Source organism: Oculina patagonica, chromosome 4 (assembly GCF_052425735.1).
Source record: "Oculina patagonica isolate OP01 chromosome 4, crgOcupat, whole genome shotgun sequence".
Classification (NCBI taxonomy): Eukaryota; Metazoa; Cnidaria; class Anthozoa; order Scleractinia; family Oculinidae; genus Oculina; species Oculina patagonica.
In genome coordinates, this window is record NC_135761.1 from 15953061 (window position 1) to 15970677 (window position 17617).

Consider the following 17617-nt stretch of genomic DNA (forward strand, 5'->3'; position numbering starts at 1 on the left):
AGAACACCTTCGATCCGCCATGTTGGCGAGCCGTCACGGACGCTTCAAATCGGCCTTCTCGATATTTTCCAAAATAAAAAGAATTGAAACTTTTTAATATCCATTTGGTAGTTAGGACCCTAAAACAAGACTGCATGCCAAATTTCAGCGAAATCGGTGAGGTACGGTGTCCGCGAACTTTAAAAAAAGCTCGAAAATTATGGAGTATTACACTTAAATGGTTTTACTTTAAATATAAGCTGGTGTCAAAAATGTTATTTATATTTCTGTTCAGCAGTGATCATTTTAAAATCCATTATTATACTGTACAATACCAGTCAATTAACTGGCAAACCAAACTTTGACCAAACATTGCTCGTTGACCGGCTGATATTATTTTGAGCCCTGAATGTTATGTAATTCTCAATCACCCTCTTGGTCTATTCAACTTTGACATTTAGATTATTGGAGTAAAAATGTTGATAATGTTTAATTAGTGTAATAGAGCTTTTTGCTCTCATTTCCCTAAATTCTCAAAGAATAATAATGTGTTGTTCATAGCAAATAAATGTATTTTAGACCATTTTTTTTTTTAATTTTACTAGAAAAGAATTTGTTAAGTCTGTAATCTGAACAGTCATTCATAATCAAGATGATCAAAAATAAAAATGTTTTGAGTTGCAAATTGAAATTTGTTTCTCATTGTTGTTGCTGTAAAAGCCTTATTAATTCTCTGGTTAAAATGCTGACCTTAAGTCATCTTAAATCCGCTGTCATGACACATTGTCATGACAGGGTTGATGTCATGACATTCAAACTTTATGATCTAATGTCATGACAAGCTGTTCTACATGTTAAGGTCATGACTAGAAGTTGCAAGTTGGCAGTCATGATTAGTCATGACAGAACATGATAAGTCATGACTTAGGTGTTGAGCAGTTCATGACATCTCATCCTTAATAGTAAACACTGCTTATCATGACTTGTCATGACATGTCATGACAGGCCAACCTCATTACCATTTTAAAAAATGCTAATTTTTGTCATGACTCGTCATGACTAGGAGTCATGACGAGTCATGATTTATCATGATCAAATTTTGCACGGGCAGGACCGCGCATATTATCTCGACTACATGGGCGTTTTTTAATGCAGGCAATACGAATTAGCCCTAGCATTCTGGATGAAAAAACACGCCCTTAGTTTATTATAGTCCTTTATGTCATGAACACGTTAAATATAATTTAACTTGATCAAGGCATGTACAATAGCGGATTATTTCAATCGTCAATTTCAAAGAAAACCTCCACAAATGTACTACAAAGTCCTATAACTGCGATGAGAATGCTGTGTGTCAAAATACCAAAAGAAAACCTCCAAAACTGATACAGTAACAGTTTGCTTAAAAATTGCTTAGGCAAATAAATATATTTTCTGTTGTTTTAGATGTAAACGAATGTGCTACGAAGTCGCATGACTGTGATGCTAATGCTGTGTGTCAAAATACCAAAGGATCTTACAAGTGCACTTGTAAAGATGGATATGCTGGAGATGGGAAAAAATGCTCATCAGGTGACTATCAAGAATACTAATCAGCTAATGTCGGATCTTTGTCTCGACGTAATTAACTTACCTCATTAACGATAAATCACATACAATTTGACAATTTGAACACGGATTATGACAAAATAGATATAATATGCGTTTTGCGTTTTCAGTTTACAAGAACTGTGCTGATGTCTACAAAGCTGGTAAGCGAAAAAGCGGTGTTTATAAGATCGACCCCGACAATGGCGGTACCTTTGATGCATTCTGTGACCAAAGTACAACCGGTGGGGGATGGACAGTGTTCCAGAAGAGACTGGATGGCTCGGTCGATTTCTACCGCGGCTGGGATGACTACAAACGAGGGTTCGGAAATCTGAACGGTGAATTTTGGCTCGGACTGGACAAGATTCATCGCCTGACAAAAGAAAAAAGCAGGCTTCGAGTGGACCTTGAAGATATCAATGGAAAGACGGCTTACGCCGAGTACAGCTTCTTTGGTGTTTCAAACGAGGGAAGCAAATACAAGCTGAGTCTTGGAACATTCTCTGGTATGTATTTGAAACTCTCCCTGCCTCCCCCTCCTCCCACCAAACCCCTTCAACTAAAGTAATTAAGGTATTTTACCAATTGTGAAGATCAACTGAAACTCGGCTCTAACAACAGAACAAAAGGTAAAATTGATTAGATTTGGCCATTTTTTAAGAAATGTAATAAGAAATATAAGTATTTGTTTTCCACAATCTTATTTTCTATAGGGAAATTTATTCAGTCTGTCTAGATCTTTGGCAATTCAAGCAATCGCGTTTGTTATGCCATGTAAGCAATCTTGTCTATCACCTCTGTCATTGTGTAATGTTCTCCTCTTGTATGATTTTGTAGGAACTGCTGGTAACTCACTTGCCTATCAACGTGGTGCTGCGTTCTCTACAAAAGATCGAGACAACGATAATTGGTCTAAAAACTGCGCCACGACATTAGGCAAGGGAGCCTGGTGGTACAATGACTGTCTCCGCTCCAATCTAAACGGTCTCTATCATCACGGCAAACACTCTACTCCCTGGGAAGGTGTGAACTGGTATCACTGGAAAGGTCCCTACTACTCCGTTAAACGAGCTGAGATGAAAATCAAACCAGTTAAGATATAGAGCAGTGTGCATGCTCTTGTACGGTGATGGGTGCATATAACTTGGTTTTCCTGAAAAATTCACTTTATTGTATGAGTTATCAGGAAACAATAAAAGGTGTTGGTATCAAATCTGCTTGAATGTCTGTTTTTCACTGGCTACCTCCCAAGCTTTGATTTTATTGTTTCTTCAGCGATAATTTACATTAAGATGGAATGACATTGGTGTTTTAGGCGTCGATTTCGTTGTATGAATTAGTGCTTTTTCTTCTTGTTTTTTTTAATAAGCTTTTTAATAATCAGAGTGATCACTGTTCTTGCCATATAAAAACAAATATTACAGACAGGCCGATTATCCCAAAATTTGAAATTTAGATGGGTTCAGGATTGATCACTAAATTTAACCCCTTTTCAGGTACTTGTGGCGTTTATACACTGTTTTTACGGACTTAATTTTTTGTTCATATTTTTCCAACTCGGATAATAAATATTGGCCTGATTTGAGCCTATTTGAAACTATGAAACTATGACCGTCTTTGACCGTAAATAAGTTCTTTCAGACATAAGCGTACGTACGAGGCAGCGAGGGTGGGGGAGGGGGGAAGGGGGCTGCAGTCCCCTTAATGCCGAAAATTTCCGGGCGAATTGTTTATAACTTGGGCAACAAACCTAAAGAAAAAAATAGGAAATAAGCCGAAAAATCTCAACATTACGTTCAAAACAAATTATATCAACAGAAAAAGAATAGGAAATATACTTAACTTTGTGGTTCAAAAGTCTAAATTTCTCATTCATCTGCTTTGGTTCGTTTCTCTCAAAAATTACTATAATAATATTCCATTTTTCTGGCTTATTCTGCGTGACCCCTCAATTTGATTCGGTCAGTTGCAATCATTTTGGAGTGAGTGGGAAATTGAAGTTAGGATTTTCTATAGGCTTGAGCGTTTGCGCGCGGTGAATTCAGTGTAAGGTTTGAAATAAAACTGCTACAAATGTGATGAAACTAATGCTGTTGGCTTAAATGCTGAGTTTTAAGGGCTAGCTCAAAACTTTCAACCAATTATTTTAACCCATTTACCCTTGAACGTTTTACACGCTTTGGTATATCTTTCAAGTGGAGGTAAAATATTTAAATTCCCCCCCCCCCCCCAAAAAAAAAAAAAAACTACTTTATTTTTTGCTGAACTAGAGTGAATAAATAAAATATTTTCGAAAAAAAAAATGATTCAGTGCATTGAGATCTTCGGGCAACCATGGCAACGCCACGAAATTAATTAAACAACTATCGTTTCCTCTAAGCAAGCAGGCAAGGTTTGTACACCACTATTTCAGTGCATGTTTTGTTGACCATTTTATATGCCTCTTTATTCGGCTTTTAACGTATGTCATTTTTTTCGGACAATTAGGTCTCCGCCCCCCAGGTCCGAAGGTGCCCGTATCGTACGCCTATGCTTTCAGACGATCAATTTAATTTTGAGTTTTAAAACGAATAAATGCAAATGATATCCAAATTAACATATACTGTTATTGTTTATGTACCGGAAAAGGAAAAAGACACGTATAACATAAATAAGGCATCATCGAACCTTACGCCAAAACTTTTACAATCTAATGGAAAAAAATTCATTGATGTCATTTTTTAGCCAAAAATTATCAGAGCCTCACTCTTTCAGAAAAGAAATAATAATGACATGGTACAAGTTGCACATAAAGTTGAAATTTAGTAACAGTGCTGTCGTCAGCATTGTCCGCTAAATCATTTGCATCGGATGAACTACGCACGTACGATAAATAAGAAAATAATCCAAACAAAAATTATTAAGATAGAATTACTCCAATCTAGGCGGGATAGAAACATTTTCTTTATTTTTCCGTAACGTTCTACTGTGCACGATTCAGTTGTTATAGATGTTGTTATACATTTAAAAACGCCATGCGTTCTGTCCACAAACACGCACGCAATCTTATCCTGATTAAATTCTCCTGAGCACTGTCAATCACCTTTATTAGTTAGAAGCTATCTCTTATGGCATGGTTTTCAGAGTGTTTGGAATACATACATACATACATACATACATACATACATACATACATACATACATACATACATACATACATACATACATACATACATACATACATACATACATACATACATACATACATACATACATACATACATACATACATACATACATACATACATACATACATACATACATACATACATACATACATACATACATACATACATACATACATACATAAACTTTATTTAAGTGTCAATGGTATTTAGCTAAAGAGCTAATTGGGGACACTAAAATAAATATAAAAATACTAATATTATATAAATAGATATAAAATATAAAAACACTAATATTATATAAATAGATATAAAATATAAAAATACTAATATTATAAAATAGATATATCGATAGATAGTTAAAATGACACAGATATGTTTTTAAAATTCCAATAACTTAAAAATGATTACAAGATTTCTAAAATTAGTTACATTATTATATTGTGCAAGCGTAGCATCTGCAATGTCCGTGCAACACATCAGTAATGTTACTGCCCCGAACTGCTTTTTTGAATTCAAAAAGGCTTTTTTTGTTACGAAGATCTTTATCTACTTTGCCCCACAGATAGGGACCTAAATACCTAATACTATGTTTACCATAATTTACAGTGTTGAACCTAGGTATTGGAAAATCGCTACTACGCAAATCATAATTCTTAGATTGTTTATAAAATATGTCAGAAATGTGTTTAGGTGCCAGTAAATTTTTAACCTTGTACATTAATATCAATATGTCTTGTAGTCGTCTATTTACTAAACTAGGAAGCTTTGCCTTACTTAATAATTCTTCATAAGATGTCGTCTTGCTATTATATACTGCACGTAGTGCTCGCTCTTGTACCTTTTCTAGTTTTCTAGACAAAATAACTAAGAGTGGTTAGAAGCCAGAACATTTCGATGTTTTTCAGTATAAGCCGTGCATCTACGGGACGCACTAACTAAGAACCAATAAAAGATTTACTGTACTTAATTTAGTTAAAGGGACCGTGTCACGGATTTTAGCCAAACTTAGGCGAAGGAAATAACCTTCAAATTCGCTTAAATATATAAAATAACCTTTTTAAACAGTGAAGGAATATTTAAATGACACACCAAATGCAAAAGAAGGTAAGGATGGCCAAAAATGTCGAAGATTGAAACGGATTGCGATTTGGGTTTTTGAAATATGGTCCGGCGGATCAGTTTTCAAAGTTACTCTTGTCTGCTTGTAACTTAACGTTATAACGCCCGGGAGAAACATTTGGCTGCAATGAAGCTATGGCTTTGTCATTTGGAATCGTAGAATTAATTTCTTTGCAAACATTTAGTATCATAGCGAATATTTGGCAACATTTATTAACATAAAATTAACTTAGCCGTGACACAGTCCCTTTAATTCCTTAATTAAGAAAGTTTTTATTCGTAATTATAAAGTAAGCCAGCTTATAAGTACAAGTATTTTAGTCAAGGGCTCCTCTCTTCTTTTCTTTTAAATTTGGGCCACTAAATTAAATGTCAAAAAATAAAAACCTTTTAATGAAGGAAACGTTTTTATACAGACGCTCACAACTTTACACAGCTTGTGCCAGCAAGGACAGCCAGAATATTCAAGTTCCCTGAATCGAAATTAAAAGTTTCAGACATAACCACGACATGATAATAATAATAATTTTTTTTTTTTATTAGTGTCTGTACCTCGATCCGAAATTTCCCTAATCCTAATAATAAATATTATCATTATCCTTCAATCTGTTTGTCTTGATACAGATAGGGCTCGGTGTAAACTGATTTGCGAAAGGTTTAGGTTCGTTTGATGTTATTCTCTGTAGTCCTTGCGTGTCACAGATTTAGGAGCAAAATATTCGGACGGAATGATATGATTAGACACTTGATTTCCAATATTTAATTGTACCAACATTTCACATAAACTTCTTGGAATATTAATTTCATTTAGTGGTAGCCATACTTTTATTGCGACGTTAGTTCTAAAAATCTGTTGGTTGGTGAACAGGTGCTGAGCATAGTTAATGATTTTCTTTTATTCTCATTCACTGACAATTTTTGTGATGTGGAACGGAGGTTCAGCTATCTGTCAATTTGCAATTTTACTATTCTATTTAATATTTGTTAGTAAATCCAGCTAAATCCCACGCCAAAGTCTCAAAAGGTAAAATATTCAACTTTTTCTGATACGAACAGGTAGGAACAAAACTGTGAGTTCAATTGTTCTCAGGTTAAATCATGCATTTTCATAAAATTCGCCCCAAAAATATTAGTTACTGCGAAAACGAGAAAACTCTTGTCAGAAACCTACGCCACAAGCAGCTATTTCAGAAAAAAGTAGTGTTTCATCTATGTAGGTTAAAAAGCTGTTAAAATATCACTTAACGTTTTCGATCTATTTGATCAACATGATCAAATAGATAGATCGAAAAAGTTAGACAGATAGATCGAAAACGTTAAGTGATATGTTAACAGCTTTTTAACCTCAATTTTTAATATAAATAGTGTTTTGTCTTGAATATGATCGATTGCAGAACAATAAGTATAATAATAAAATAAGTGATAACTAGCGGAGAGATTGAGGAGAGATGGGTTTGTGACATTTTTGAGAACATCATTGAGCGAGAAGGGGTCTTACGGAAGATTGCGAAGTAGTAAAGTTTTTTGAATGCATTTAATTCCCTGTACCCTTCCCTTTGCTTGAGCATTGATTTTTCCGTGCGTGGAAACACGAGACACAATGCAATTTACAGAGTCAACAATAAGGTAAAATATAGCGGCTAGAATGTTTACATAACAATTAAACACGGAAAGGACTCTCTCTAGATTTTTCACCAATACATCGCTTTAATCGAACTTAAAAGCATTGCAATCGTCAATATATTTCTCTTCGTAATAAATCTCAATTTCTTTTCGTCTTCCTGTCGATTATCTTGTCGATATTTCAACAACATATTTTACCACGTTGTTTGCCTTTGCTAAAAACGTGTTGAGATTGTGGTTACGAGCGTTCCTCTGATTGGATAGTAGCCCACGTGCACCTGTGTAAAGAGTTCACATCGAATCGAAAACAACACCGTTTCGTTTCTGCGAAAATGAAACAAAAACGTCGTTCAGCTGTAGTCTGACCATTCGACCGATGACGCTCAACTGAGTTTAGTTTCAGTGATAAGCTGATAAGATGATCATGGCTCAGTAACGCGGGTTTTTTTTCTTGAGTCTGGTGTATGTGCTCCTTGTTATAACTACACTGAGTACTGCCACCTCCCAGAAAACAACAAACGATAACAGCGCTGGGGATTCTAACGCGGATTCCAAATGTCACAACATGTATGTCCAACAATTTTTACGCAGGACCGAATAAGAAGATCGAAACGCTGCTTCGTGAAGTAAAGGAGGACTTCAGCGAGATTCGAGAGGAAATCAGGTCTTTGAAAGAAAACAAAACGATTTGTGAAGGTATGTGCAAATTGTAAAATAAAATCCCTGATACATTTTCGATAAAGAGCTTGCCTTTGATTGTTCACATCAAATTTGATAACAAAACTATCAGTTGCCTCGGTTTATAGTTTAAAGTGCCTATGAAGTGAAAAATGTTTTTGTTTAGTTTTAAAATTTTCCTTTAGAAATACACGATTCCAAAGTTTGAAACATGTAGTGTTAAAACTATCGAAAGTTGTGCATTTTCCTCTCAAAAATGGTCAGAGGAATGGGTCGAGTTGATTCCTGAAATACAAGCCCGTGAGGTCACTTGGGTGCCTAACGTTTGTTTGTGCAGTCAATCACGCAGTCAGAGTTTACTGAGTTTGTTGTAAGCAGGGAGTGTTTTCGGGACGAAAAGGAATCGAGCGTTTCAGAAATGACCGAAATTTCAGAAATATCTAGCAACCCTGCCGGGATGAAGAAACCTCAACATTCGGCAGTGCGATATTTTCGCGCAGATCTTTAACTTGCCTAGAAATATCGCTCGTACCCGTACAAGTATTGAACAATCCGTTTAAGAAAGACGGTGAACTTTGAGATTTAAAACGAATGGAACGAACAAGAAGACTCCCCGTGTCTAGTAACAATACACTCTGCTGTCCTGCCTAATCGAAGTCTGATCCTGCAGAGCCCAACCGATTATATTGCAAGTGTATGTTTTCAACCACATAGTTTAAGGAATTTATGTTGACTGGCAAGTAAATCTTGAGGTTTTCGCAAATAAATCAGTGTTACAAACACACTTTTGTCCGCAAACGAAGTGACGTTAAGTCGACGTGAAATCATTGTAGCCGTGAAGCCTTCCATAAATCGTGAATCGACGCGAAGCTTGCAAATAAATGGCCACAAAACCCAAATAAAAATCACGCGGCAATAATTAAAAACATTTGTGCCGCGTCGTTGCGTCTAGTTTAAAAATGAACGTGTCTTTTTTGCCTTGTGAATTTTACATAAAAAGTCTAAAAAACTAAACACTTTTTGAATAAAACTTGTCTTTATTAATAACACAGATAATGGTATTAATTGTAGTCCCAGCCTTTGAGAAGGAAAGCTATTTCAGCTTTTTTTACGGCGGCGCATATTTGCATATGCCATGAAAGTAATTTGAAACCTTTCGGATAACGCCATCCACTCCTACATGTAGTTAAACATCGCCGCATGGAAGTATCCGATTAGATTCTTCTATTCACAGGCAACTGAGTTTTGAGAAAAAAACTAAGTAATGGAATGGACTTCAAAGTTTAATATTTGCGATCTAAATCATATCACAAGCGAACGTGACACAACATACCGCATGATACGGGCTTCCTTTTTGGCCAAGTTGACATAAATATCGGCGAGACCCGCACCAATTCGAACTCGGGTTTTTTCAAATTCCCCGTTACTTTAAGTTAAAACCTACATGTATTATACCCTTGAATTTGCCTTTCATTTATTTCATTATCATCTCCATCCGTCCTTGTTATTAACTATCGGCTATTTCGAACTCCAAAGTGTGCCGAACAGAGCGGCTTGTGCGTCGAGGAGGAATCTGGCATAATAATAATAATAATAATAATAATAATAATAATAATAATAATAATAATAATAATAATAATAATAATAATAATAATAATAAGTATTTTTATAGCGCCAAAATCCACTAATTGCTCATGGCGCTTTAAGCCTGGTTCTCATATGATCGTCCCGATCGTCTCTGTCGCTTCTGTCGCTTCAAAAAGTTTGCTTGCTCCAATCACCTCAGACTTTGCAAACGACAGAAGCGACAGAGACGATCGGGGCGATCATATGAGAACCAGCCTTTACAATAAAAAAATATTAATAAAATGATGTTAACAAGTTAAAAACTCTAAAAAATTTAAAAACGGATATTTACAAATATAAGTTCAAATGTACCTAAAAAATAATAATTATTAAAAAGCCTGTTTAAAAAGGTACGTTTTTAAATGTCTCTTAAAAATGCCAATAGAAGGACTTAATCTAAGTTCAAGTGGGATTGTGTTCCACAGCCTTGGGGCTGCCACGGCAAACGCTCTCTCTCCATATGTTTTTAATTTTGCTTTGGGAGTCGCCAGAAGGTGCTGTGTAGATGATCTTAAAAATCTCCGAGAGGTGTGATAGTAAAGTAACTCTTGCATGTAGCATGGCGCTGCCCCATGGAGAGCTTTGTAAACTAGTAAGAGAATTTTGTAAATTATACGATAGCGAACAGGTAGCCAGTGTAGCTTCTTAAGCACAGGGGTAATATGATCGAATTTCCTAGTATGTGTAATAATTCGAGCTGCCGTATTTTGAACGATTTGTAATCTTGAAAGTAGATGCAGGAGGACAAAACGGAGCTGTTCCACAGAAAAGCTGTTCTTCATGCACTTCCCAGCTGGCCGAGAAAACGCACGATTTCTAACGAACCAATCATTAGATTTTTATGAAATTTCACATGGTTATACTTTAGAAAGCAAGAAAACTGCTGATTACAAAAAACACGGCCAGCCAGATGGGTTGAATTTTTTTTTCTCAGCCAGCTGGAAAGTGCATGAAGAACAGCTTTAATTTTCTGTAGAACAGCTTCGTTTTGTCCTCCTGTAGATGCTGTGGAAGACCATATAGCAGTGAGTTGCAGTTATCCAGCTTCGAAGTAATAAAGGCATGAACAACAGTTTTGGCACCCTCTTCATCAATGTACTTTCTAATTTTGGCTAGATTCCTTATATGGTAATGAGAAGACTTGCAGATTGATTTGATGTGTTCCTCAAGGTTAAAACACTGATCAAAAATAGCGCCCAGATTTCGAGCTGAGGATGTTGGTACAACGTTCACATTGCCAATTTGAAGAGACTCTAAAGGAGGCCTAGGGCGATACCTTGAGCTGATAAGAACAACTTCAGTCTTTTCTTGATTTAATTTGAGCTTGTTGACAGCCATCCAGTTGTCAATATCACAGACACACTGCTCAATCGAAGTTTTACACTGTGCCATTCTATCAAGACTGTCAGTTTTAAACGCCACATAAAGCTGTGTGTCGTCAGCATAGAAATGGTACTCTAAGTTGTGACGCTTAATAATGTCGGCAAGAGGTGATGTATACAGTAAGTATAAGAGAGGACCAAGGACTGATCCTTGTGGTACGCCACGTTCCAATTCAAGAAACGTCGAGAAGATCTGCTGTTATTGACTTTAACGAACTGTGTACGTGATGTTAAATATGATTTTAGCAAAGAAAGTACTGTTCCTTTGATCCCAAACCGAGTAGATAGCCTTGATAATAAGATGAAATGGTCTACAGTGTCAAAGGCGGCCGATAAATCAAGTAAAAGTAGAATAACGGAGTTATTGTTGTCGACAGCAGTAAGAATATCATTGTGAACTCTTACAAGGGCTGTCTCTGTGCTGTGAAATCTTTTATAAGCAGATTGAAATGTCTCACCAAGGTGGTGCTTCAATATGTGATCGTTTAATTGCGAAGCAACTGCTTTCTCTATCAGCTTAGACACAAATTTCAGATTTGAGATTGGCCGAAAGTTTTGTAGTTGCTCAGTATCGGCGTCTTGTTTCTTGAGAAGTGGTCTTAATACGGCAACTTTAAGAGCATGTGGCATTATACCAGTCATAAGGGACATGTTTATAATAGAGGTTAAAGTAGGTAAGATGACAGGGAGGCAGGCTTTTAGAACAGATGCAGGTACTGGATCGAGCTCACATGATTTTGACGATGTTTTCGTGGCAAATACTTTCACCTGGTCCAAAGTAACTTGCTGAAAGTTGTGAATTTCCGTATTACACGAAGGCCTATCTGTGGTACGAGGTGAATTGAGGTCATTCTCTACAGTCCTTTCCATTAGTGTATTGTGTATCTTGTCAACTTTACTGATGAAAAAATTGTTGAATGCATTTGCAAGGCTGGTGGAATCAGAAAAACTGGAAGGATATTGTTGCTCCTTCTGTTTCTGGAGTAACTTGTTTACAGTTTTAAATAACGTCCTTTGATCACCTGAGATCTCACTGATAATAGTAGTGTAATAAGCTGATTTTGCTGAATCAATTAAGTTATTTACAACGCTACATTGATGAACGTATAGTTCACGATCACTTGGTAGTCGTGTGGAACGCCACTTTCTTTCCAGTTTTCTTCTGATGCGTTTATTTTGGGCAATCTCAGTTGAATACCAGGGTGCTGATGGACGAACTGTAACTGTACGTTGCTTGGTAGGTGCATGCCGATCTAACAACGAGCGTAGCACGTTATCATACTGATCAACCAAGCCGTCTAAATCAGAAGATGGCTCCATAATTTGAGGGGAATCAGTAATGTCATTGCAGAAGGTGTTAAAGTCAATTGAATGGAGTTTTCGATAAGTTATGGTTTTCTTCTTGAATTGAGGTTTCTGTAGCAGCAGATTAATATTTACCGCAGAATGGTCTGAAATCACTGGATCAAAAGTTGAAACACCACCGAGAAATGCATCATTCGATTTGGTGATCACAAGATCGAGGGTATGACCACTAATGTGGGTGACTTCAGTTACATGTTGGCTGAGATTATAGGACTGCAGAATATCCATAAATCTATAAGGCCTCCTTTCATTTAATTACTATCGGCTATTTCGAACTCCAAAGTGTGCCGCACAGAGCGGCTTGTAATTCGAGAATGGATCTTTTAAATCGGCTAACATAAGGCCTCCATTCATTTATTTACCTACTATCACCCCTTACGAACTCCAAAGTGTGCTGAACAGTGCGACGTGTACTTCGAGGAGGGATCTTTGAAATCGTGCCTGTGAAAAACTGGACCCATTTTGCCTCCGCAGCCAGATCAGACGGGGGAACTGGTACATTCGTTTATCTGGCGTGAACGAAGGATTTTTACAACTTTGCTGGTTAGGGTCACCAGCAACGCAAAATCGCCCTCGCAATTTTCTCTTTGCTTTCTTTACTTTCGCCATTGTGAGATCGATTTGAGGCACCCAAGTGACGTCAGAGATTAGTATCACGTGGTATTTTGACCGTGCGATTCAAAGACCATTTTTGAGGTGAAAATGGCACAACTTTGAGCGCTTGTTAAATCGATAGTTTTACCCCTAGCGTTTCAAACTTTGGAATCGTGTATATTTCAAGAGGTAAATTTTGTAACTAAACAAAAACATTTTTCACTTCAAAGGCACTTTAAAGTTAAATTCTTTACATGTTTCTTTGACATTTCTTTAACATTTCGCTTACAACATTTGTTATTTTATTTTACGCAGGACCGAACACAACAATCGAAGAGCTGCTTCATGTAATAAAGAAGGAGCTCAGCGGGATGCGAGAGGATATAAGATTTTTGAAAGAAAATAAAACAATTGTCAGAGGTATGTAGAAGTTAACTAACTTAATCAATTCGGATTAGATTTTGGAGTGATCTAACCTGTCAGCCAAATTAGGTTACATCCCTTAAAGCATTGTGAGTGTTTTAAAGTTCAGATTTAGTTTGGAATGTAGCAGAATAAAAGTTAGACGCTCATTTGTGTTGAGTTTCACTGAGAAGCTGATAGGATGATTATAAATAGCCCGGGTCTTCAAATGAGTCTAGTATTGGTGCTCATTGTTATAATTTCGCTAAACGCTGCCATGCACCTACCAAAAAATAAAGTCATAGGCTAACAACTCTGGTGTTTCTAACTCACCGTTCAAACAGGTTCGAGGATCGATTAGCGCTGCTTGATGAAGTAAAGAAGCAGCTCGGTGAAATGATACGCAAATGAAAAAAAAAAAAAAACATGTTGTTGTTATTGTTTTCTTTTTGTCTTGTTTTGATTTTGTTTTTGATTTTTTTTTAATTTGTTTGTACAGTACGCGCACAGACAGAGAGTTGACTGTATTTATTCTAAAACAATACAAAACGTTCACTGGCTGAAAATATTAAATATAATGAGCTTTCGGCTGTCGCTCTACAGCCTTCGACGGATAAAAAATTGAATACCAATTGAATAAAATATATACAAGAAAGGTGAGATAAAAAGAACATAATGAAAACAATAGCGAAGTAAAAATATGCTAATTAAGAGACTATTTTTTTAAAAAAGAATACAGTATTGGCTTGGAATGGGCTTTGAATTATTGTCAGCACGCTTAGTAGCAGAGGTGTGCCAAGCATCCAAAGTTTTTCTAATGCGAAAAGAGCCTTTGTTAATGACACTTGAGGCACACCACCGCCATTTACATTTCACCCACAAGGCGCTGGAACACAACTGGATCCAAAGTCTCTGAAATTCAGGCCTCCTGGCAAACAACCCATTTTCAAACGCATAATGGAACGAGCAAGCATGCATTGCATGAAAGCTAGAATCTCCAGCTGCCATGACCAAATCAAAACCAAGAAACGTACTGTCCAAGAAACGCTCAAAGAATTGACAACTTTGGTCTCCGCCGACAACCTTTCGGCACTCAAGAATTTCTTGAAGAGAAGAGCCCAAGCCATTCGCAAAATATTGACACCAGACACGCCAATAAGCTTGATAAACTCAGAGCGAATTTAATCATTCGCCGAACTTCGTGGACAAGAACAACTGGGTAGTTAACCTATGCAAAAAACCCCTAATTGCTGCCGAACGATCTCTCCTAGAAAAGGGTCCTAAGTTCGCTCCAACTCCAAATCATGATCAAATCCCACACAAGAACATCGTTGCTGAATTAGAAGCCGCAATTAACCATCTACCTGAAGAATCGAAGGATTTTGTTGGTAACTCTACGGCTACGATCTTTCATAAAGCACTACCTCCTTCCCACATTAGAACCTCAGTGCTGATGAAAGAAAAGCACTTCAAGACTTAAATCAAAGTCTCTTCGAGATGTCGACGTTTTTGCATGAAGTATGAGTCGAAGGTTTATCCTGTGCATTGTTCTTCGAACTTAACATTACAGTTTCTTTGTAGTTTAGTTTAACAATTTCCTATCTTCGCGGAGGAAATGCAGCCATATAATTTTGTCAAAAATGGCTCGTCCGCGCCGGGTATTTATACACATATTCCTTAACATTACACAAATAAGCAGTGCAAATTTCAGCAAGATCTGACAATTCTATACTTTAAAATTGCAAGGACCTTTCGAGGCAGTCGATTACGGCAGCGAAATTAGCAAATGAAACAGCAAAATACCGTAAAATTCCGGTTATAAGCCCTCCCGCTAATAAGCCACCCCGGTTATAGGCCCATCAACCTGGAAACAAAAAAATACATCCGGTTATAAGCCCCCCCGGATATAAGCCCCCCTCTACCGAATGACAGTACTAAACAGGGCTAAATGTTGCTTTTTTGTGCGTTTTTAACTTAAAAACGTATTTCGATCAACACTCCCGAGGCTTGTTTCGAAACCTTTTTTTCCTTCCGCTTATAAGCCCTCCCGAATATAAGCCCCTCCGCTTATAAGCCCACCCAAAAACCCTTATGAAGTTGTATAAGCCCAGGGCTTATAACCGGAATTCTACGGTATGCGTTCGACGCTTTGTTTTTGCGACGCCCATATTTGAATTGTTATAGCCGGGTAGACCGCTGTTCAATGCGTTCAAGGCCGTATCGTTACGATTGCTCCACGAAAAAGCACGAAAAAAAATACGGATATTTCCGACTACTGGCGGAGAAAACATTGCGCATATAATTGGGGCGTAAACAAATCGTTACACTCAAGTTGCGTTTTGTCTAGGCTCTGCGAGGGTCGGATATCAAGACCCAGGATTAAACAAAAGCCATTTATACAGTGAATGCTTTCGAATTATATTTGAAGATGAAATACGAAAGAATTTTGCTGTCTTTGACTGAAATTCCACTCGAACTGTGTAGATACGATCGCATGTTGTAAAGCCGATTCATGCAACATTGCTGTCATTCCCTGTCAACGCGAGGTCACGTCCCTAACGACCTAGGCTGATGACGAAATAGAGTTGCGCTTACATGTAGCGACCAAATTTGGCCTACTTTTTAACCGCTCCTAAGCTAAAAGAAGCCCCCATCTCTTGCATTTGTTTTAACTTCAATAATATCTTTGAAAAGAGCGAGTTTTTTGGTATGGTTTATTTTTGACGTTTGTAATTTTTAAACGATGTAAGTGCTAGTGATTATTTATTCGTGTTTTAGTTACGCAATCCATTGTTTGTGCGACGCTTTTTATAGATCGCCTTTCAGACACACGTGCGTTGAGATAAGAAAGCTGACATGTCACTTTTAAAATTTTTATATAACGTTTGTAAATGTGACAAGTCACGTTTTTTCACGAGATCGCAAGTGATCACCCACAGCGGAAAGTAATCCCTTGAGAAATTAAAACAGTCCCTTGATAAATTAAAAAAGTCCCTTGAGAGTTTACAAATATGTGGTTCCAAACTTTGTCTACTAACCCCTATTCTACGTTTTTAGCTTGTAAACAAGCAAAAACGTCGAAAAAAGGACGAGACGAGGATTCTAATGAAAGCTGATAAAGGAAACTGCTTCGTTGTCTTGGACAAATGTGATTACGACAGCAAAATGGACTCTTTGCTTAGCGACTGTAACACCTATGAGGAGGATTGAACGTAAGCCTAACAAAAGGCTTCTCGGCCCTAAACGATCAACATAAGAACAGTGACCCCACTTATTGCAAAGTTTGCTCCACTGATGCCATACCACCAGCCACTCGTGGATCAATAAAACACCACAAACAAGGAAATCCTGTTAGAACCATCGTATCATCCATTGGCTCAAGACTTTATAATACTTCCAAGTTCCTCACAGACATTTTGTCACCTCTACAAAACGGAAATGGTTTCTCTGCCCTAAATCTGCTAAGTTTGCCGAAGAAATCTCCGATGTCGACATGCTATCCTTTGATGGAGTATCACTATTTACAGCTATTCCTGTAGATAAAGCCTGTGACTCAACTCCATCAATACACACATTTCATTCACCATCGAAGAGGAATCTGACCAACAAGATCGCTTTCCTCGATTCTTTGGTTTCCCGCAAAGATAACACGATCACCATCAATTTTTATCGCAAAGCAACCCACACCATGACAAAAGCCATAAGATTAGCACAGCTGAGACCCTCTTACATCGGGCAACTAAACTCCCTGGTACAGCCCTAGGGAAAAATACTGAAATCAATCAAGTCACTGATGCCCTGCCAGCTAACAACTATCCGTCCGATATTATTTCTTACATCCTAAAGAAGAAATTCTCTAATCCAACAAAATCCAACAACACATGCCATCCTTTCACCAGAAGAACTTGTCTAAATGTTTTTTTTTAAGTGGGCTGCGACTCAAGAGCATTCCAACACTTACGCTGAACTTCCATTCATCAATGGTGTCACGCAAACACTAACAAGGTTTCTTCAAAAGCACGAAATTCAAGTTATTAATAAACCCTACAAGACTTTACAACAAGAATTCCCATCCCTTAGATTTAGACCACC

General features: G+C 37.2%; 2 protein-coding genes across 2 annotated transcripts in view; one reads left to right on the forward strand and one right to left on the reverse strand.

The window, feature by feature from the left end:
- LOC144649742 (uncharacterized) overlaps positions 1-2752 on the forward strand; it is an 82255-nt gene extending 79503 nt beyond the window's left edge. The window contains exons 16-18 of the mRNA XM_078509313.1: positions 1426-1551; positions 1698-2075; positions 2407-2752. Coding sequence (XP_078365439.1) covers positions 1426-1551; positions 1698-2075; positions 2407-2672 — 770 coding nt within the window. The 3' untranslated portion in view covers positions 2673-2752. The remainder of the gene's footprint in view (positions 1-1425; positions 1552-1697; positions 2076-2406) is intronic.
- Positions 2753-10184: 7432 nt separating this feature from the next.
- LOC144648184 (uncharacterized) lies at positions 10185-12757 on the reverse strand. Its single transcript, XM_078507813.1, has 3 exons — positions 11570-12757; positions 10741-11252; positions 10185-10371 (listed from the first exon to the last, which is right to left on the reverse strand). The coding sequence occupies exons 1-3, from the start codon at positions 12755-12757 to the stop codon at positions 10185-10187; spliced, it is 1887 nt and encodes a 628-aa protein (XP_078363939.1).
- Between the last annotated feature and the right edge of the window lie 4860 nt (positions 12758-17617).